This window comes from Populus euphratica, unplaced genomic scaffold, assembly GCF_000495115.2.
Source record: "Populus euphratica unplaced genomic scaffold, PopEup_1.0 scaffold30.1, whole genome shotgun sequence".
NCBI classification, from domain to species: Eukaryota; Viridiplantae; Streptophyta; class Magnoliopsida; order Malpighiales; family Salicaceae; genus Populus; species Populus euphratica.
In genome coordinates, this window is record NW_011499869.1 from 788,916 (window position 1) to 812,525 (window position 23,610).

Consider the following 23,610-nt stretch of genomic DNA (forward strand, 5'->3'; position numbering starts at 1 on the left):
GCATTGTCTATTAGGATAAACAACACGTTGTCTGATTTACCTATTACACCACTGTGGTAGCTGAAAATTAAAATTTAAATTTTTTTATCCAAAAATTTATTTTTCAATCCATTCTTGACCTAAAACATTTTAGGAATTATGATAAACTTATTCATGGTCTCAAAAAAATCAAAAAACCATCCATAAACAAAAAATCAAAATGACTTTATATATGTTTTTTTCATGAACTTTAAAGATAAAAAAACATCTAATATAAATTAATTTCTCTTACCAGATTGAACCATTTTACATAAACATTGATCATTTTGGTAGTTTAAATCGGTGTCAATAATTTTTTTTTTATCTTCACCATTAGAATTTGCATGATCTCTCTCTCTCCTCTCTTGATCAAGAATTTAAAAATAAAAAAATAAATTTTTATACTAAAATGGAGACATCAAAATCATATAATTTATGTTATTTTTAAAGTTAAAGAATCAAAATGTAATTTTTTTGAAATTTTTAGCACGCCACTTATGTTAGATATCTTTTTTATTGCAGTCTCTATATTTACAATTCCACCCTTGACTAAAAAATTGGAAGTAATTAATCTTAAATTATGATCATCACCTGAAATAAAACTTTGAATATCAAAATGAATTATTAAAAATGAACAGGGCATCCACGGTGTTTTGTGTGTGCATGAGTAGTGATAGCTCCTGCAGTAAAAACCTCTCGCGTTCTAGATTATAGGTAATTTTGATCAAATCCAAACAAAGAAATTAAACAGATAAAAATCCAAAACCATAAAAAAACTCAAAATCAAGAAAGGTAAAATGCAAACCTGAAAGAAAATAAAGGGCCGAAATAACAAGCAATGTGCACCCATAAATCAAACAATAAAGGTTTGGTAAGTGAATATATATAGAGGATCAGGTAATGCTTTGAGTGCCTTGATTCGTTTCTTGATTCGGAGTAGTTTTGTCTCCAGTTGATTGCTTTGTTGAAGGTTGGCCTCCATTTCCTTGATCCTGTAGACATTTGCGACTTGAAGGTTGATTTAAGTCGTCACTTTTGGGAGAGGAATTAGTGTCCCTTTCAGCAGTAACCACCGCGTACCTACGTTGTGGCACCGTTGCCAATGTAGCCTTTATGAGATCAATGTACAATGGAAACTGTGCTATAGCAAAAAAGGTCACCGGCAGGCAAGTCACTCCATACAGCGGAAAAGCTGCGAACTTCAGTTCATCACTAAGCACGAAGAAATGCCCCGCACAAAAACATACCAGTATGGCAGCTATGGACACAAACAACGATGTTAAGCCAAGCAAAACTTTTGTTGGCAAATCTTCGCGAAAATCCTTGGCTTCGTACCTTGAAGTTAGTATTGCAAGAAACATGATCACGGAAGTGATTGAGAAGCAGAGAGCCACGAGAGATGAGATAGCAAATACTTTGAATGCAATCTGGTTTTCGAAGACTGGAGTGCCAGTTTTTTCCGCGTTTCCGCCAGGGACGTTGGCTGATGTTGCGAAGGCGACAGTGGCAATGAGGGCTGCCACCACTGAGCAGGATTGGGATGTGTTGGTTAGCCACGCGCCTCCACTTCTAACAAGTTCTTGGTGTGACTTGTTGAATATTTCCTTCGGGGTCTCGCTTCTATCGTTAAGGCGACGAAAAAAGTTTTGTGGCATGGAATTCTTAACATACTGCAAGCAAAGGGCATAAACTAGAGAGTTTAATGCTATTTAAAATGAATTTATTCTCTGAAAACAAAAGCAATTTGATTGGTTGATGCATTAGTGGATCATACTGTAGTTGGGTGAAATTCGCGTAACAGAAAGTGGGTCAATTCATGAGCGTGTTCATGTCTTTATATATATATATATATATATATATATATATATATATACATGCTTGTGTCATACCTTATACCATTTGATTTCCCATTGCAATTGTAAAGCAGCTCCTGGAATGCGCCAAGGCTTATAATCTCCAATCGTGGCAGCTGCAAGATGCCTTGCGCTATTTCCATGGTCATCAACCTGGAGAAAGATCCTGTCTAGTTCCTCGTTTTTCTTCCTTTTCTTTAGCAAAAACTGATAAACATGCGGTTGCCTATATTGCACTGCCAACAGCACCACATTCTTCTTATGCGTGTCTATGTCGTGAATCGCGTGAGGAAAATCATGTAAGATTTTCTCCATGATTTCAGTGATGCCATTCCTTGCCGCCATTAATAGGGGTGTCTCTGGCTTTTCCAGTTTAGAAGTAAATGCGGGCTCCCCTGATGATATCAGTGACAGCGCAAGGTTATAGCTCTTTAATATTAACCTGATTCAACATTGTTTCATTCAAGAGCTAATAGTCTTTCATTTTTTATCTACTAAGATCCATATATCATATATGAAGGATAAAATGTAACCTTTCCCACTGCCTCCAAGCTGATTAATTGCATCGGAGTCGGAAAACGCAGACCGTAGCTTGGGGCGGCTCCCTCCACTTATCTCACTGCTCTCGTACTTGTACAACTTATCCTCTCGAAGAAGCTCGTTCAGTACCTGAACAGACCATGTGTGCTTCTTTTTCTTCAGTTGTAACTTTCTCATCTCCATTGATCCTTGAAAATGCAAGAACATGATTGACTAGTACTAGTTTCTCACACGTAATCAATATGGTATCATTTGTACTCATGAAATGATGGAGAGAACCATACCTAATCCAAGAATGACCAACATTGCTTTCGATCCAAGCTTCAATAATTCAACGATAGTATCATAATTTGGAGGAACTAATCTGCCTTCTCTAGATGATTGATCTGCACAATACATTTATTAATTTCCCACGACCACGTACACACACACACACATTCTAGAAATTAGTGGGGGGATTATATACCCCTGATCAGGGGTGTAATTAGAAATTTAAAAGCAGGCGTACTGATATTACAAGAAAGTAGAATAACTGATAATTAATTTGGTCTCACTCCAAAAATTGCGATAATTAATTGGGAAACCTGTCAATATATGTCCTTATATATTATACCACTCATCAATATACCCTTATCAGAATCAATCAGTTATAACCATTACTTTGTTTGTATTCTTTAGTATGCCTTTTCAACAATTATTTCAGTTAACATTAAAGGTCAAGCACTCAACATATGATAGTTTATAACCATTACTTTGTCTGTATTCTTTAATATGCCTTTTCAACAATTATTTCAGTTAATTAAAGGTAAAGCACTCAAGCACTCAACATATGATAGTTTATATGCATGTTAAAAGTATTTTTGAAAAAAATTATATTTTTTAATTTTTTTGCTATTTTTTTTTAATATCGATAACACGAACCATTTTATCAATATAGATTTGGGCCCTCAAATTTTTGAGAAATTTTATTTTGGTCCCCATAGTCCTTGTTCTAGAGTTTTCTAGCCCTTGTACTTTGTTTTGTAAATGCAATTTAGAATTTAAATGATTCCATTTCAATTAAGTCACTACATGTCAAATTGAAGAATATGATTGAGAAATGATGTAATATAACTAATTATATATAAAAGATTAATTCTCCTAATTATTTCTTCAAATGATGAAGAATTGGGTTTTGAAATAAATAGCTAGCTTCTACTTTAATACACACGCATGTAGCGTTAAGTATACAATTGGTACAAGAAGATGCTTTTACGTGCTTACCTGCTCCCAAAACTTTCTTCAGCCACGAACTTAAATTCTTGATTGGAGACAGGGAATTGTTAGTATCATGGGATGCCTGAGATGTAGTTGGCAGGAGTTCTCCTTGATTCACTTGTTGTATACCTAAAATTTGTTTACAACATTTAAGAGCAAATCGATGTCAAATAATGTCGCAATGTATGGATAAATTCCTATTAATTCCTCCTCCCCTTAGCCCTTCCCATTGTGTAACAAAAAGGGGAAACAAGAAGATGAAATATGGGCAAAACTATGGTTCAATATTCCATTTTTGTTTTAGATTGGATTTAACCCATGGTTGGTCTTTCAAATCTTTCATCGGTTTTGTTTTTCAATTTAGGCTTTGATTTTTTATTTTTACTTATAAGACTATTATATATTATTTTATTCTGGATAAGTTTATAACTAAGTGCATGTCTGATGTTGTCATACAAAGTATTTTTTAAAAGTGTATTTTATTTGAAAATGCATTAAAATATATTTTTTTACATTAACACAATAAAATATCAAAAAATATTTTAAAAAATCAAATCAAACATGTTTTTTAAACACACTCAAACACAAGTAAAAACACAATATCAAACAAGAACTAAAATTAACTAATTACATGTGTTCAGTGTTCTAGGTAAAATTTTGAATGAAAGTGTCATTCAATAGTTATTAACAAATTTCTAAAAGAAAAGGTAACACATTAACAAAAATAAATATATAAAGGAAATATCAGTAATAGCAAAATAACTAGATGAGGTACCCGCGCATTGTCGTAGGATCTTATTAATGTTTTTTTTTTTTGTAATATTCTAACTTGTAACCTGGCTAAGAGGATGGCATTTTTTCTTGTAATTTTCTAAGTTGTAACCTGACTAAGAACATGTTAAAGTGTAAAGAATGGTGCGTGCATATAAATAACAGTTTAAAACAAAACTTAACTAATTTTGAATTTAATAGTAGGGAGAGGCTACATACATAACTTATGCACAAACAATGAAAAGTGTATGACAGAATCAAAATAGCCATGCACCGTTGTTTCTATGAGTTTTTTAAATGTCATGAAGTAAACCAAAAAAGTTGGAGCATGACAAGTAGTAACAGAAGGTGGAACATAACTAGTATCTATGGTTTAACAACCCATGTAAAAAAAATAACATGCAAGATCGAAGTTTTTAAATGCAAGAGATACTGGAAAGTATATGAGTATGTAAGTAGACAATAATAAAAAAGAGGTGTTACAGCAAAATAAGCTTTATGGGAAGGCAAATGAAAAATTATAAAGATGGAAAGGAAAATTATTTTTTTAAAAAAGGTTAAGTCATAAGCTCTTAATGTCTAGAAAAGTAAGCAAAGTTGAGCAAAGTTAGAGCACATTATGGTTAACAATAATTTGTGTGCAAATTAAAAGAGAAGATTTACAAGAGTATCATAAAAAGCATAAACCATGAACCAATTAAAAAATGCAAATGAAAGAGTAATTCTTTGCAGTGATAAACAACAATATAAGGAAGATAATAAAGTTGAAAAAGAGATGAACCTAAGTGCTGGATGGCACCAAGTCTCGTTACCTTTTTTTGCATGAAGAGATTGTTCTTAAGTATTTGGAGCTAAATCTTGGATGTTGATTTCTTCATCGATAATAGGCTCATCAGTGTAAGATGCACCAACTTGGTTATAATAAAGCAAATCATAAACAACTTGGTGGAAAAAGGATTATGAATGCAATTGAGAAATCTTAAACAACATTCAAGAATTCAATGGTAACATAATGAAGTTATGTTTGAGTGTTTAAACCTATGTTATGCTCCCTAAGTCAGTAAATTCAAGTTTTCTTATAGTTTTAAGGATAAAGATATCACCAATACTTGATGATTCAGATGAGGGAGTTTCTAAAGAAAAAGTAGTTGTGATTGTTTTGTGGTATGCTTTTTACCAATGAGCATGAAGGGCGAGAATGCATATTAGTATCGTTGGTGTTACTATTGTTAAATATGTTTGTTGCAATTATTTTGCATCAATTGGTCTCAACTCTAAAAGCACCAAAATATTGCTGAAAAATCTAGTTTTTGTACAATTTAGCTATCATTAAAGGTGTGACAATGCTTGGGTTAGTAAATTGCTTATCGTAGATATAGTTGTGTGCAAACAACCTAAAGAAATTTTTGGCTATCTTACCAACCAACATGAAATCAATAACATATTCTTCATCAATAACAATGCAAGTGATTTTAAACCTTTGCATAGAAATAACAACAATACAAAATAGAATGCAAGAAAAAACTCAACAAACAAAAAGCAAATACACGTGTTTAAATGTAAGAGAAAAAATTCTAATTAAGGATGAAGACTGTAAATTCTATTCACTCCTGAATAAACAATATTAAAAACACCACATATAGAGAGGCATCAACCAACAAACATGTTAACATGGTATAATATGCAAGTATAGAAATAAGCATAATGAAAGCCTTGTACAATAGATATTTAAACAATTAATCACGCTGAAATATAAAAAAATGATAACAAAGGATTAATATTTTTCTAAAGAAAAGGGTGATGGCAATAAAAAGATAAATGTTAAAACAAAAATAACAATCAAAAGTGAGGAGAAAAATGAGATAGACTAAGTATTTCCATGCAAACGCAACTAACAAATCCTATCAACATAAATATATGGACTCCCCAACACCAATGATGGAAGATCAAACCAGAAAAGAGTAGTATTCAAGAAATCTTCCAATAAAACAAAAGCAACAACAACAAATAACACAAAATAGAACAAGAATAGTGCAACCCAAGTAAACAAAGAACATAACCCATATAACATAACAAAAAGACATCAATTATGGAGCAAATATGCAACTAATGGTAACATAGAAGAAACAAAATGTGGGCAACATGACAAGAAAAATAAAAATACTAGAACTAGAAGCACAAATGAAAAGTTGCAAAAAAAAAAACACTAAAATGGCCAGTGTGAAAAAATGCCCATAAAGCAACAAAAACTGAAAACAAAATAAAGGTCAAATGGCAATCAATTGTGATAACCAACACATCAAGCAATCCACATTTCAAAAGACACGAAGATAAAAGGGTGTCATCCCATCCAATAGTCACCTTGTAGCAAGCTAGGGACATAACCACCAATGCCCAAGAGACAAACATTTTCAACCCACCATCACTATACAAATTCAATTACCTCTGCGGCTCCCATTAAAATCATTATACATTAGAAAAAATATCATGCAATCCACTATTACAATCCACAGTGGATTGTATCTTTGTGCATAGTAATTTTAATAGCAACTTTAGTTTTTTTTTTGTTCAAGCAATTCACATGTCAAAAGACACGAAAACAAAAAGGTATCATTACATTCAACAATCACCTCGTAGCAAGCTATGGACAGAGCCACCAAAGCCTAAGAAAAAACCAAATATTTTAAACTCATCATCATAGCACATATTCAATTACATTTGTAGCTATCATTGAAATCATTATCCATCAGAAAAAGTGTCATATAATCCATTGTTATAATATATAGTGGATTGTATTCGTGTGCATAGTAATTTTAATAGCAATTTTAGTATTTTTTTTATTAACACAAGATTTGGAATAAAATAAATGATATATAAAAGTATAATTGTACTAAAAACATTTCTTTTTTTTATGATTCTTATGGGTATCTATTAAAAAAACACAATTGAATTTCATGCATTTATTTAGGGTTATTTGGTATTGAGCTTAAACCTGTTTTACTTCAAAATTTAATTTTTCTTTGTTCAAATTAGTATTTTTAGTGTTTTTTAGATCATTTTGATACGCTGATAAAAATACATTTTAAAAAATAAAAAGATATTATTTTAATGTATTTCCAAGCAAAAAATACTTTAAAAATTATTTTTTACCACACTCTCAAACACCTTAAAAATAAATAAGCTTAAAACTCGTGTAAAAATTGTGCGGAGTTCGAATTCATTTAAAGGGAGTGTCATAAATGAAAAATCATAAATTATATACCCACACATATACGTACCTGTTGTGCAAATAAAAGCCCTGTACATTGATGTAAAGAAGTGAAAACATGTCTCATAGTTGTCTGGACAATGATTATTGTTCCTGTTGTGGGATGGCTGATCTGTAGAGCTAGATTGCTCTCTATATCCTTTGTCCTTATCTTTTTTCTTCTTTAGTTGATCAACAATTGTACCTTTCAAAACATAATTGCACAGTAAAACTTTTTTTTTTCCTAATATCCTAAAAGAGTTTGATCATTTTCTTAAAATGGATAGCAGCTTACTAAGAGCTAATGTATGTTTCCAGAAAGTGAGCATATATATGAAATTCAAACCTTAAATTTATACTTACAGTAGTATATGATGTTGTAGTAAGGATAAAGGTGGAAGCCACTTTTGAAGGCCATATGTCTACTTGCTAAACAATGGAGTGGAGATATTCCTCTTTCATTTACCAAGTTAACAAGTTCTGAATCCAAATGAATTATTTGGAATGCTAGATCTGCACATCAATTTTAATTAAGATTTCGATATGAATCATGTTATTGTATAAAAAATTCATATATGTATGTATGCATGTATATTCACAGAAGAATTTCTACCTTTATATTATTATTATTATGGTATAGTAAGTATTAAATTGGTGTCCCATGCAACACACGGTCTGGACCAATTTTTTAACCTAAAAAAAAGAGGAATAATTATTTTAACTACAAAACACCTTACAAACACCAAAAAACCAACCTATCAACCCATTAAACCAAAAAAACAGTCCAAAACACTAAATCAAACAGGAAAAAATATTGCATCCTTGACATAAATCTGATTTTTTAGGCTACATTAAAGTTTAAAACAACCATCATAAGATTACTCTCACCTAAAGAAACCCGTTGACACCAATTTTAAAATGTTTGGTGGTCGAAATTGCCACTAATGAAGAGCTTTTTTTCTCTTCGCTAAAATTTAGCGACTTCTCTCTCTTCTCCCATAAAAAATAAACTGAAAAATCTATAATAAAAAAAATTTGACACAAATATTTTTTTTAAAAAATAAAGTTAAGGACCGATCACCTTCTAACAAAAAAAGTTAAGAGACTAAAATGTACTTTACAAATAAAGTTGAAAGCTCTATCTATATTACCCTTGTTTTTTCACTTTAGTCCGTTATCTTTTAATTTAACCTTCCTTGAAAAAAATATGTAATTGGGTGCTAATTTTAGCTTAATTGTAAAGAGAAAAAGTTTGATGATAAAATTAAAAAAAAATAAAAAATCAATACTTGAAGCTCTAATTTATAGTGATTTATGAGAGCATAAACAATAATTTTATGCACAGTTAAAAACATATAAGCTTTAATTTTTGTTAATATCCAAATATTCTCACCGAAATATTCTCCAGAGATGGCGACGTGGAGAATGGTATCGCCCTTATTCCCTCTGTAATATGATTTGCGGTATCTGGGAAGAACATAACCGTGTAAACATAGAAAGGCATCTGTTTTACCCATGACAGCAGCCAAGAACAATGGGGTCTCATTTTCCTTGTTACGTTCGCTTAATATGTCATACCCGGCTTCTATCTTCTCTGATGACTCGTTTCCTGATGAATTCCGAAAATCCTCGTCCGAATAAATTTTACGAGCAAGGCAATCACACAACGAGGCGTTCCCCACAAAAGCAGCCAGATGGAGAGGTGTATATCCCCGTTCATTTTTTACTCGTAGAGCCTTAGCGGCTTCTTTCAAGGACATTAGGCTTACTAGTTGCTCCACTGTTGTTTCTTTGCCACCAATAACTGCTATGTGTAACGCCGTGTCGCCTGAATTGGTGATTTTTGCACAGTGAGCTACTGATTTTCTTGTATAGATCTCAGTCACTTCGTCCCAGCCATCGCTCATGGCATATACAAACAAGCTCGATCTGGTGGTCTCCTCTAGATAAAGATCCATGAGGCTCGTCTTTACCTCTACGGTTTTAGATTCTTCAGGCGTTGTCTTCTGATTTTCCTGCCACAACCAGAATTAATGCTTACAGAAGCTGAGTTTCAAACTATTTTCACGGTATGGCAAAAAAAGGTACAACTTTGTTTTCTTTATCAAAATTGTGTTTATATATATAGACACACATAAATACATAAATACATTCGTATGTTGTAATATCGGCTCTGCATTAGACTCCACCGATTATTAAAAAAACTGAAAAATAAATATTTACGCTGTGAATAATGATTGTGCTATATATGTCATGGGTAATGAAATTCTCTCTTAAAAGGCTTAACTCCCACTATCACGTTAAAAAATAAAGATTCGAAGTATAAAAAATAAAAAAATATTTTATTTCAAATAAAAAGTATAAAGAAAAAGAAGTAAAAACTAAAAAAATAAAGTTAAAGAGAAAAATTGTAATAAAGATGCCATGTATGAAATGATAAAAATATCAATTATAATGAGGAATTAAAATTTATAAAAAAACTTGTTTTTTATAAAAAAATTAAAAATTAAAATTTCACCACGGCAATAGTAAGTAAAATCCTTGCAAAATTTACAATTATAAACGAAAACACCATTTTTTGTTATATGTATAATTATCATTTCTATTCGTATCTTTAACTTTATTTTTCTAAACCGCTTGAGAACACGCGAATATAAAAAGACTATCCAGGTAGACGCCAATGCGATCTCCCGAGCCAACAAAAATAACCCGAGAGATCCACTGGGCTAAGGCACCCACAAAGGCCCCTACATGTTTTCTTTGCCCTTGAATGTAAAATACTTGGGGTCTTGGATACCGAAGCGAGAAGGAGATTTTGAGAAAACGGTTTAAATTATAAATTAAAAAAATTAAATTTTTTTTGTATAAAATTATTTTTTATATAAATATTTTTATATTATTTTAATGTGATAATATTAAAAATAATTTTTTAAAAATAAAATAAATATTATTTCAATATATTTTTAAATAAAAATTACTTTGAATACACCACTCAATTACTATAATTTCCATGAGATTGTCCTTCGAGGTGCCTGGATGTGTTGTGAGTTATACCATTGCTACTCTACAATGAATAAAAAAGCCTCTATTTTTCTATATCGATGCTCTGCCTGTTTGCTCTGTAGGCCTCGAAGGTCTGTGCAAGTCATGTAGGGACCAAAAGTTTGAAAATTTAAAGCATGAAAAGAACCCAACTACGATCCTAAATTGTTTGAAGATTTAAATTAATGTGCCATTTATTTATATAGTATTATTAGTAAAGGAAAAAAAAGTATTGAACTATTAAATTAATACGTGACAGTGTAGGAGCAAGCAATTACCTTGTCTGAGTAAGTCTTCAACATCTCCCAAAAATCGTGTGCCGTTGCTTCTACTTCCACCATATGTGGCTCTCTGAGTACTTCTCCAATCAGTTCTCCAATCAGTTCCATGTTCGGCTTGTCCGCGTAACGCTTCTGTTAAGAAAAAATAAAATAAAAAATGCTGCACTTATTACTTGACGAGGTTGTATGCGGGAGTATAGAGAGAAAGAGAGAGCAGCACTGGTACTGGTAGAGAGTTTTAGAAACTAAAACGATGAGAGGGATTCAATTAAGAACATTTCCACGTAAGTTGGATGCTTTCGGGGACATTACCTTATCGAATTTTTTTGATATGCGAGTAATTTTCTCAGTGGAGTCGTCAGAAGCAAACACTTTGGCCATTATCTCCACGCCAACTGCTTGATGAATTAACATCCAGGCTTTTGCGTTCTTGTTCTGAGCTTCACGATATTCATCTTTCTCACTATTTTTCCATTTTGCGAGTTCACAGTTATCTTTAGGTCGCTCATACCCCGATAGCACTATATCCCACAATTGCTGTGAAGTTAATACATCTACCATCTTCTTGCTCCATGCTTCATAGTTCCCCACTTCGAAAACAGGTAGATAAACCGTCTTCTCATCTTCCACCTGAGGGGTTGGGTTTGAAGAAGATGGATGGATCATGTTTTATTTTCTGGCCAGGTATGGGTGTGTGTTCTCAAGTGGAAATGTAAATGGATTGTTTTGTGGTTCGAGTAAACCATGCAACGATGAATGCCTACAGAGTTAGAGAGTCAAGTGTTGAGATCAGGGACAACAGGGAGGCTATTTATAGACGAATGGAGGAAGCTTATTCTCTAAATTAACAAAACAATATAATTACATGAATAAGATTTTTCATGCTCGACTAATATAGTATGGATTAGGCAAATCATAGCAACCACTCACTATTGTTATTATTCTCCTCACTAGTAATCATGAGAAGTGAATTTTAATATTAGCTGTTTGTTTGTAAATTATTTTATCTTCCAAGAAGTTAATTTCCCTCCAGCTAACTAGGTGGCCGAATCTCTTTAATTTGTCAGAAAAAAGCACCATCATATATATACTTGCATGAGGGCTTCAAGTTTCCTAAACTTCCTCCCGTGAATCGCTTTTCGATCTCAAGGTTAATTTCCAACAGCAGTAGTATAACTCAAGTCCCTAGCTTTTCCAAAATAGACCAATGAGGTGTGCTCAAAGGGATATTTCGCTTTTCTAAAAGAAAGCAAATAATATATATATGAGATCCCTGGCTTTTACTGTTACATAACTGGTTCTAACCCATTAGTACGTGTTGTTCCCCCCTTTTTTTATTCAAAGGAGACAGAGAGCTTTCACTTTCTTGTTGTTTCCCCTTTGTATGTTCCTTCAGATGAAATTCTCTGTGACGATAGAAATTTAATTGTTAAATAATTGTTGGGAAATTTACTCTTGTTACAACTCTTAAAAGAGAAAAGTCGAGAAACAAACTAAATAATTTAACCCCAATTTATATATATATATATATAGTCTGTTTAAGGTGTCCTGTGTCAGCTTTATGTAATCAGAGCAGTGGAGGAAAACAAAAACCTAGTTAGTTAAGAAGTTTCAAAGGAAACAAGGAGGGTCCAACATTGAAGAAAAGGTTACAAGTTGTCCAACTGCAAATAGGCGCACTGTGTCTGTCATATAAACATCAAAAGCCAAATCACAAAAGCATCAAGATGACGAAAATTACAACTGGGAAAAGAAAAGGGCATACACGTCAGGGAACCGAAGATAAGGGCGAAATGAGAAGCAAAGCATTTGTAGCTAGGCAACCACCATATAGCTACGCTGTGGCACCTTCTTAAAGGTTGCCCATGTAAGATCAAAATACAAGGGAAACTGTGCCACGGCGAAGAAAGTCACTGGCAGGCAAGTCACTGCATATACCGGAAATGCTGCATACTTGAGTTCATCTCTGAGCACAAAGAAATGTCCCGTACAAAATGATACCAATATAGAAGCTATGGATATAAACAGTGATGTTAGTCCAACCAAAAGCTTCCTCGGCAAATCTTGGCCAAAATCCCTCTCTTGGTATCGAGAAGTTAGTATTGCAAGAAACATGACCACGGACGTGACTGAGAAACATAGAGCAATGAGAGAAGAGATAGCAAACATTTTGAATGCGGGTTGATATTCAAGAATTGGACTTCCAGTCATCTCATTGACACCACCTGGGACGGTGGATGATGTTGCGAAGGCTACCGTGGCAATCAGTGCAGCTACCACGGAGCACGATTCAGAAGTGTTAGTTAGCCATTCACCACCATTTTTCACAAGGTCTTTGTGGGTCTCGGTGAATATGTCTCTCGGGGTCTTCCCTTCCTTGTTGTAACGAACAAAGAAGTTGGGTGGCATCGAGTTCTTGACAAACTGCATTATATTATTATCAATTAAAATAGATAAAATCCTTGAAAATGTCAATTCATCATATTATCTGGATAAACAATGTGCAGTTACACATCATACCTCGAACCACTTGATCTCCCATTGCATCTGTAAAGCAGCACCTGGAATGCTCCAAGGCTTAAAGTCTCCCAGTGTGGCAGCAAGGTGTAACGCACTATTCCCCTTGCTGTCTACTTGCCGGAAGATGCTTTCTTTCACAGTATTTATCTTCAGCGAGAGCAAGAACTGATATACATGTGGTTGCCTGTTTTCCACAGACAACAGAACAATGTTCTTCTTCTCCCCGTTCACGTCGTTTATTGCCACAGGAAACTTTTCTATGATTTTCTCCACCATTTCTACAACGCCATTCTTTGCCGCAATTAATATGGGTGTCTCCCTAATTTCCATTGCAGGGGCTTCGGGCTTCTTTGTTGTCATTAACACTATATTCCTTTTGTCCAAGTCCATGTCTCCTACTTGAGAAAGGTTTAGTATTTTCTCCAGCATTTCAGTGACACTATCCTTTTCTGCTATAAGTATCTGTATCTTCATCTTTCCTATTTCAGAAGTTTTTTCCTCCTTTCCTGCCAATGATTCAAGTTGCAATTTATGTATGGCCAAGATAAAGTGAATTTTATCAACTTCACAAAGATTTAAATTTGGGAGATTCAATTTGAAAGCAGGAGTCTGGACGTTTTTGAATAGGAAATTAAGAGCTGAAGTGCTCAAAACCAAAGCCTCCTAATGAACAGAGAGGGAAAAAAGGAGACAGTTATATGCAATACTTCAACATTTTGAAGCTAGTCATCTATATGGAGGAAGAAACCTTCATTGCATTACCATCATCATCCTTGTTTTTGATATCCTCTCCTGTGTTCACTTGGTCATTCTTTGTCATTTGCTGGGAGTTTTCCTGTAGCTCCTCCATACGTGGGTCCGTGACACGACCACCAAATCCAAGAGCATAAGGGTGCGTTTCATCAACTTTACTTGGCAGGGGATTACTCCCATCATTCTCATACTCATACATGACGGTTTTCTGAAGAAGTTCTCTCATTATCTGAACAGACCATGTATGTTTCTTCTTCTTCGCCTCTAACTTTGTTATCTCTGATGATCCTTGCAACATTAAAAATCAAAATCAAGGCTTTGCTTATCAAGTCATGTGCATATGAATTGATAACGGAGATGTCAATGAAGGTGAAGAAGTGCACCTGATCCAAGAATGACTAACATTGCCTTGGACACAAACTTGACAAATTCAAAGAAGGTATCATAATTAGAAGGCATTAATCTGCGTCCTCCAGCTCCAGTGGCTGATTGACAAATTCAAAGATGAATGTTGCAAACACCAAGACAATTGTAGAGTTAATCAGAGACTTATGGTTGTTCTGTTGTTTAACTACTTGCATGCAAAAATTTCCATAAAAACAAAGGTGAACATGTGTCTGTTTGTGGAACCTGTAAAAGATTCTGACATGATTATATACTAATTCTGGGTTCTGGACATGTTGTCAGTGAATATGTTTGACATTATATATATATATATAAATTTAATATTTGATTAATAAATCTAAAATATAGATAAAGTTCATGGAACAATAATGATTTACATAAAAATTATAAAATTATTATAATTATAGGATTTTTAATGCATCAAAACATTATTTCTTTTCAATGTTATATAAAAAATAGATATTAATTAGAGTTACTAAGATCAATTCATATTATATTTTTTTTAATAAAATTAAACAACTGCTCTTAATTATAAATTAAGATATGAAGGATATTTCAAACTAATATGCAAGTGTATGTTAGAAAATATGCATATTAAACTAACTTGCAAGAAAATTTCATATGAAAAGATTATTTATATCTATGAAAAGACTTATGTGATAATTATATATGTGTGATTTTTAGATTTGAGATCACTAGGTTATTTTATATAGAAAGTGTAATGTTTTGATTATGACTACATGTTATTTAAATTAAAGGTAACAAACAAATATGTATTGAGTATAACATAAACTATATGAAAATATTTGAGTAATTACAAGAGTATTCATTACCTAGGTGAATTAGAAAAAATGTTCTATTTGTTCTCAAATATTATTAATTATGTGATACTTAATCAATATGGAATAAGTTTTGAAAAAAAATTTAAAATCTTATTTAAATAATCAATGAGTATAATGTTGAGAACTAATATGATTTAATAAAGCAGACATACTATATGCTATAATATTTAAATTTGAATATTTATGATGAAGAGATAATAATTACATTAAAAAATTAGTTATTAAAAGATTAAATCAAACTACTTATTAATTTTTTAATATTTGAGGGATTATAATAGTGTTAAATATTGTTCTTGATTTTTGAATATAAATCAATCAATTGTTGATTAAATAATTTTTTAAAATTATCCTAAAATAATATGTGATGCTATTTAAAGACCAAATTGATATTTTACTATTTGAAGGATTTCTAAATTTTTCTATAAATAAAATATTATATCTTTTATATTTTATGTGAATAGTTGAAAAAATATAATACAAAAACACCTAAATATCTAATAAGATCTTTGGTACTTCTGAGAACAAAAATTAAATTTACTATTTTCGCAATATATGTGTGATTCGGAAACATAACATGTGTGAATTTTTGTTCAATTGTTAAACCCACTTAAACATATGAAATTGAATCCACTATGAGATAATCTTCTAAACCTTTACCACCTCACCTTGTTGGCTCTCTGTATCTCCTGTCTGGCGTTTTCTATCTTTATAAAACTTCGTTAGCACTGAAAAACAAACAAGGGTTTCATTACAGCTTGTAAGAGAACTTATTGCAAAAAATAAAAAATCTAAATACACAGAAACCTGCACTGGTGTTCTGTGCTAAAGAATGAAAATCCATATAATCTTTCACTAAAGAGTATAGTCTGAAATTACATTTGTATATGATTAGAATCATATAGCTGCGTTCTGAGCAGTCGACTAGTTTTCTCAATCAATTTGACAGTTTCGTTGACCATTCTGAAGTGAAAGAGATGACTTAAAATAAGATTCGCACCATATCATGTAATGCATGGGACAGGAGTTGAGAGAAACAATCAAATGATGAATAGATGCTCCCTCGCCAGACTTCAGTTGTTTAAGCCAATATAGAACCATGCATCTTAAGGGTGTGCACAACGAAATTACATGAATCTTGATATTTCATAGTCTACTGCTACTGATTCAAGGATGTCAGAAAGTTATATTACACTACATTAAAGTGGGAGGGGGAGAGAGAGAGAGAGAGAGAGTCCATCTTGCATACCCACTTGGACGGCTTTTTTCAGCAGCCAGAAGAAATTACAGCATGTTTCGTAATTCTTTGGATTTTTAACGTGCTGGCCGGATGGCTGATCTAATGCAGCATTTGATACTTCCTCGGTCCTAAGCTCTTCAACAAATGTACCTATTAAATTGGAGAATATCCAAGCCAAAAATGAATCACCAGAAAAAGAAAGAAGAAAAGGATTTAGTTCAAAAATAACTTGTATAATTATCAATATTTTTACTTTTTAAGAAACTTGAGTAATTATATTACTTTCTTATATCTAATATTGGATGATTTTGGAGTTGTTCTCGTGGCTTTTTCCTTCATATATGATAGAGAGAGTTTTTCGCATAAACTTGATGATTTTTTGGTTCGTTTATTTGTTATTGATTGTTGTGTGCGTTTGACTAATTATTTTCTTACAAAATCTGAATTATGCAAGAGTGAACTTGAATTCCTAACAGAGGTGTGCTTGAAGATAATCAACCCCATATGCGGAAAAACGAAAATGAATGAGGCCTTACAGTTATATATGATCTTCTTGTACCCTCCAAGGTGGCTACCGCTTCTAAAGGCAGTGGGCTTGCTTGCTAAAAGATGGAGAGGGGATGTTCCTCGCTGGTCAACAAAGTTAACAAGCTCACCATACAACTGAATAATTTGAAATGATAAATCTGTGGAACAACGTTAAACAAAAAAGTTAAATGTTGGCATTACTTTCTTCCATCTTCTAAATAAAATCTTAAGAAGAAAAATTTGTAATAGAATCGATCTGGCTCACCAAAGTATTCTCGAGAGATGGTAACATGAAGGATAGTTTCACCATCCTTTCCCCTATAATATAAACGGCCTTCTTCAGGGCCACAAATACTATGGAGATGAAGGAAAGCTTCTTTTTTACCATGCAGAGCAGCCGAGAAGAATGGGGTCTCATTGTCATTGTTACGGACACCCATCAAAGATCGATCTTGACGAGCAATGCAAGTGCACATCTTGACATTCCCCATCGAAGCTGCTAGATGGAGAGGGGTATTGCCTCGCTTATTTGCAATTTGAAGAACTTCCTTAACTTCAGTACCGGACCGCTTGGACTGCTCGGAAATTATCTCGACAAGATCTTGGACGGTATCTTCTTGGCCATCATTGACTGCAATGTGCAATGCTGTGTCTCCTGACTTGGTGATTCTCGCTTTGCAAGCTGTTGGGTCACGCCTGTACGTTTCAACCACTTTCTTCCACTGACCACTCATAGCAAATTTAAACAAGTTTTTCAACGAGCTATCCGTAGTGGAACTCGTTAATCCATTGGGAGAAGCCATTTCCTGTCTTCCTCTTACTGCTACAAGCCTTGAAGAGTACTACAACTAGCAACTAGTACTCACAGCATGCCCATATCATTCTATTATGACATCCTGGCACTGTCCAAGCGCCTTAAAAATTAAAAAGAAAAAAGCAGCATGATTCCATGGTGATTAAAATAACAAAATATACTGTGTCGCATAAGACTTGGATCTCAAGTTCAATAAATTCCTTCTGCGTACGATGCTGAACCTTTTCCGAGGTGGGTCACATCAGACTTCGATCTCAAGTTTAATAAATTCCTTCAGCACGGAACTTGCCATGATGTATATTTTATTTGGGCATGTGTTTATATTTATTTTTTAAAGTATTTTTATGATAAAAATATATTTAAAAAATTATTTTTTAAATAAACACATTAAATTTTTTTAAAATATATAAAAATAAATTAATTTTTTAATAATTTTTTATTTTTTTAAAATACATTAGCTTTATTTTTCCAAACAAACTTAAAATGACAAGCTATTTCCAAGTTTCACAGTGGGCCTTTAGTTTTATGTTTCACTACATATTGTGACAAGTTCATTCTTTTAATTTGAGATTGTCTAAGAGTAGAAGCAATAGAAAATTTTTGTTTTTTATCAATAAAAATAATATAATAAAAATTGTCAATTAATATTTTAATTATAAAAATTTTAATTAGTCTCAGAATCTAGATAAAAAATTTAATTGTGTAAAACAAAGTTATTAGTATCTTGAATACTCGTTAACTGAGGTAAGTTGTATTATTTATTTATTTGATATAAACTAAAAAAATCTTGTGTTTTTTTAATTATTAGTTTGTTTAAAGTTTAAGAAAAGTTCTTTTTGGTAAGGAAGTCCTTATCCTATTAGATTAAAAATTTAATCGTTCTAATACCAACATCAAAAATAAAATAAATTATCTTTTTATTTAATATCAAAAATATTTCTTATATATAAGTTTATAATCTCATATATTAAAAGAATTTTTTTTTGGTTTTGGTGTTTTTAACATGTAGGTCAAAATCTTTTGAAATTTGACAAACTTGTTGTAAAATTCATACAATATTTTTTTTAATACATGTCAAAGTATTTTAGATTTGATTTTAAAAGATCTTAAATAGCTTTAGGAATTTTAGTCATATGCAAGAAAAAAGAAAATAAATTATATATTTTTATATTTTTTAGGCTTTGTTTGGGAAAAAAATATTTTTCTTTGTAATAAAAGTATCAAACATAAGCTTAAGAAAAACCCAAACCTAAAAGCCCTTTAATAAAAATTATGGCAAACCAAACAAAGTAATAAACCTTTTGACCCAATTTTTTTTAACCTAACTGGATCATGTTAATCAGGCTGAGTTGATTTAAGATTTTTGGTTTGGCCATAAACCAAATAAAAAATTCTAGTTTGACCCGAAAATAAATTAGTAACAAAGATAAAGCCAAAAAAATATTAAATACCCTAAAAAAAATTTAAATTTTTTTGAACAAAATGAATCAAACTCATAAAAAAGATGAAGAATGCTAAGAACATCAAGAACATCGAACATGAACCCAATAACATAGGTTCAAAACATACCATATTTGGTAAAAAAAGACACATAAATATTAAAACTCATGCAAGGATCAATAATCTATTTATTTTCTTTGATTATCACCAAACATCAAGATTTTTGTCTAAATAAATTTAAATTCAAAATTAAAATCCTAGGATTAAAAGCTATCAAAAACTTGTTATTGATGTAAATAAACATTAGATTATTTCATGCATAACAAAGGTGTCTATGCAAACAAATAGACCAAACATGGTCTGAATCTAGGAGCTAAGACAATATTCTTTCCAGAAACATGAAAAACATGCCCACAAAATCTAAAAAATCTTTAGCCATAACAATCTCTGCCAAACCTAGAAATTATAATTTTTTGCTTATAAAACATGCTTTTTTTAATTTTAACAAGTCACAATATCATAAATAAATATGTTTGAATATAAAAACTAATAAAAAAACATTGAAGTGTCGAAATCCAACATCAGGTGCTAAATAAAAAAACTATAAACTTAAAATCATTTAAATTTAAAATTGATTGATTTTGTAAACTCATTTTGTGTGCGAACAATCCTAACAAACTTGAGGTAAACACTCTTACTTTAACATGTATAACTTAAATTAAACAAAAACAAAAACAACATTGTATATTAAAAACAAACTTAAACAATAACTTTAATGCATTAAAAACATCAAAATAACTTTATTAAATAAAAATCACAACAACAAAAAGGTGAATGCAACATTATTTATTAAACATAAAATTCAAAACATCTTTTCTATAATTGTAAGCATAAATATAAAATAACAAAACACCTTAAACAGGGCACAAGGACGTGCTTTTGGATTAGGTATAGAGAGAACATATATCTCTTTTCCTTCTTTTAAAAAGTTTTCCCTCTCACAAACTTTCTAAGCTTAAAAAACTTGAGAAGACTTTGTGTTAGCCTTTCAAACATTCATACTTAACTTCCTTGTCAATATTTTCTTCCTTCCTTCCTTTTTTCTTATTCAGCTCCTTTTTCTTGATCTTGACGAGAATATTTATAGAGTTTTGAAAGATTTTGAATTCATTTCTAATCTCTTGATTTTAGAGGAAGTATTGTAAACCATTGATAAAAACCCATTGTGAGCCTTTGTGTGTGAATATACAAAAACCAAATCGGGTTTTGCATAATAGTTGTATTGTCGAGGTAAACTGAGTTGTCTACTTTTGAGACCTCATTGGAGCAATTCTAATGACATCGTCATTTGAGACCATTTAAAGTTGGTAGAGAGAATATACACCTTTCATTTGAACTCAATCTTATTTTATTTGGAGGTTTGTAACTTCACATTTATGTATTTGAAGTTGCCATCTCGATTAGTCAAAACTATTAAAACATAGCTGCAAGTTGATAGAAGACTTGTTGGTTGGGGTTCTTAATTTAATATTTGATAAATTTTAATTGAGTCTTTGTTCTTCAGATTGCTTTTAATTTTACTTGTAATTACCTTTATACTTTTAATTTTATGTAATTTTACCCGTTTCAAACTCAATTGCTAGCTTTAAAGTTGATTACTATTTTTATTTTAGTCTTTAGTTTTATAATTGTATATTTTAACCCTTAATTGACAAATAAACCTTTAATTTTTTCAATTTAACACTTGATTTGGTCAATCCCGACCCTTATATTCACGCATCCTTTTCAGTTTGGTTTTTAATTTTAGATTTTTTCAATTAAGTTTTTAATTGTCCATCAAACTTCAATATTTATGCATTTAAACCCCTGATTGGAGCAAATTAACTCTTAAAAATTATAATTTGACCCCAAGAGTTTAATCTTTTTCTAATTAAAGTCTAAATTAACTTTAAAAATTAATTTTTCTTGTAGCTAAGTCTCAATAAATTTAATTAAACTTTAAAAATTTTCAATTGAATACTTGAACATTCAATTTTGAATTTTCTTTTTCAAATTTAATTTTTCTTTGCTAATAGATAGCCTTTATCAGTAAAAAATATAATGTTAATTTTTTCAATTTTATATATTTTAATTTTTCCTAACTAGTCTTTGATAATTTTCTAAGAATTCTAATATATTTTTTTCACTGACATATACATATTATTTTCTTCTAATATTTTTTGTGATTTATCCTTTATTTATTTATTTATTTATTTACATGCAGCCTAAAAATAAGTAACAATTCATATGAACTCACTTTAAAAGAAGAAAATAAAGACAGACAAGTGATAAATATTCTTGCCGTGACTAAAGCCAAAGGTGTGTAATCCTGCTTGTTCTTTCATATCTTTCTTTACAGTCAGGCTGCACAGCCAAACTAAATCCATCAATATCTTTCATCAAACATAACTTCCACATTCTAGGCAGGCATCATCGCTTTTGTATTTTACTTTAAATTAACCTTTTGACTTGTAAATTCTTTATTCATTTACCGTTTTTATGTTGTTACTGCAACTACATTCTTCTTTTTGAACTTAACTAGCTATTTGACTTCCTTTATGTCATGGATTGTATATTTGTTTAGCAATAAAATAAAATAATATATAGGTATATATTTTTTACGTGAAAATATTTTCTATAAATTAGAAAGTTTATGTAAGCATCTAATTAAATAAATTGAGAATAATTCAAGTAAATAAATAAATAAATAGGTCATCAACAATAATTAAAAATAAAATTTAAAAAATTAAGAGAAAAATATAGATATAGGTATTTGATCTCAAAACATGAAACATTTACTCGGTTGTATTAATTAAATTTTTTTATTATAAATATTTTTTTATACATGAAATATTATGCAAAATTACGCATATTAGAAATATTATCTAAAAAAAATATTTTTTATTTTTAAAAATAAAGTTCATCTATATAAAACATAAAAACAATATAGATGACTAGAATAATATCTTCAAAAATTAAACATATACAAAATATTTTAATAAAAACCTTTATTAAAAATAGACTAAATAAGCAAAATAAAAAAAATCATAGAGAAGGGATATTAATTGAAACATAAATTAAAAATTATTTTTTAAAAAAGAAATATTAAAATAAGATATCAATAAAAATAAAAATAAAAAATTAGAATAAAAATGAAAAAAAATGATAGTCTAGGTGTCTCAAGCACGTTTAAGAGAAAATAAAAAATAATGAGTCGGGTTATAATCTTGATTTAGTTTAATAAATTGGTTTTAATTTAATTAGATAGTAAAAAATATGCAAGGATAGTAAACAAATTTTTTTTTGTTTTTACCATGATAATTTGAAAAAAAAACATGGAAATTTAAAATTGGATAAGCAAAATGACAAAAAAATTGTCTCAAATAATGAAATTAAAAAAATAATCTATTTTTTTTACTTGAGTTAATTTCTCAAATTCATGATCTGAATTACAAAACTGAAAGCACCATGTATAAAAAAACTACGAAACTCAATCCCTAACAAATCACGTTTTGAAAGATAATATAATAAAATTGGTAATGAAAAAAATAAAGGTGAAAATCAAAATAAAAGATAAATTAGATGGCAATCCAAAGTTTTTTATTGTAGGGACAAAATGAAGCTAAGAATAATTTCAACAAAATAAAAAAATCAAATTGAAAAAAAATTAATCTTAAACTAAAAGACCAAGGAAAAAATATTTAAAATCAAAAGAATAAGGACTAAATTGAAAAAAAATACATGATTAATTGGAATGGAAGGATTAGATTAAAAAAATTATAAAAAAATAAAAAAACTTATAAATCAAAAGAATAAAATATAAAATTAAAATATTAAAATATTAAAAATAAAAAGAACTAAAATGTGAGAGAAAGAAAAAAAAAACTCTCATTAATGACACCTCATCTTTGCTAATGTGTATAAAAATAGGATAAAAATAACATGATAATACAAGGATTATTGTAGCCAACAGATACATTGCTAGCTAATGAAATGTTTTGAATTTTAATATTAATTAGTTCA

General features: G+C 30.7%; 2 protein-coding genes across 2 annotated transcripts; both read right to left on the reverse strand.

The window, feature by feature from the left end:
- Window positions 1-801: 801 nt before the first annotated feature.
- On the reverse strand, window positions 802-11,843 carry LOC105126813 (uncharacterized). Its single transcript, XM_011027809.1, has 11 exons — window positions 11,322-11,843; window positions 11,007-11,141; window positions 9,925-9,928; window positions 9,080-9,703; window positions 8,050-8,199; window positions 7,718-7,891; window positions 3,675-3,797; window positions 2,696-2,797; window positions 2,405-2,599; window positions 1,908-2,266; window positions 802-1,688 (listed from the first exon to the last, which is right to left on the reverse strand). Exons 1-11 carry the CDS (start codon window positions 11,673-11,675, stop codon window positions 912-914), a joined length of 2,997 nt encoding a protein of 998 aa, XP_011026111.1. The 5' UTR covers window positions 11,676-11,843; the 3' UTR covers window positions 802-911.
- An 801-nt stretch (window positions 11,844-12,644) lies between these two features.
- Window positions 12,645-18,189, reverse strand: LOC105126812 (uncharacterized). The gene is made up of 8 exons (XM_011027808.1): window positions 17,560-18,189; window positions 17,303-17,452; window positions 16,776-16,916; window positions 16,190-16,254; window positions 14,666-14,774; window positions 14,292-14,570; window positions 13,530-14,035; window positions 12,645-13,433 (listed from the first exon to the last, which is right to left on the reverse strand). Exons 1-8 carry the CDS (start codon window positions 18,095-18,097, stop codon window positions 12,825-12,827), a joined length of 2,397 nt encoding a protein of 798 aa, XP_011026110.1. The 5' UTR covers window positions 18,098-18,189; the 3' UTR covers window positions 12,645-12,824.
- Window positions 18,190-23,610: the final 5,421 nt, after the last annotated feature.

What these genes read in the sequence shown, in the direction of transcription:
- LOC105126812 (XM_011027808.1), bottom strand. Translation starts at nt 18,097, where the DNA reads ATGGCTTCTCCCAATGGATTAACGAGTTCCACTACGGATAGCTCGTTG. An exon ending in CAAGAAGATCATATATAACT is followed by an intron (nt 16,917 to 17,302) that starts GTAAGGCCTCAT and finishes CCAATTTAATAG; the next exon opens with GTACATTTGTTGAAGAGCTT. An exon ending in GAAAAAAGCCGTCCAAGTGG is followed by an intron (nt 16,255 to 16,775) that starts GTATGCAAGATG and finishes TTTGTTTTTCAG; the next exon opens with TGCTAACGAAGTTTTATAAA.
- LOC105126813 (XM_011027809.1), bottom strand. Translation starts at nt 11,675, where the DNA reads ATGATCCATCCATCTTCTTCAAACCCAACCCCTCAGGTGGAAGATGAG. An exon ending in GAAGAAAGTTTTGGGAGCAG is followed by an intron (nt 2,798 to 3,674) that starts GTAAGCACGTAA and finishes TGTATTGTGCAG; the next exon opens with ATCAATCATCTAGAGAAGGC. An exon ending in GCTTGGAGGCAGTGGGAAAG is followed by an intron (nt 2,267 to 2,404) that starts GTTACATTTTAT and finishes TGATATCATCAG; the next exon opens with GGGAGCCCGCATTTACTTCT.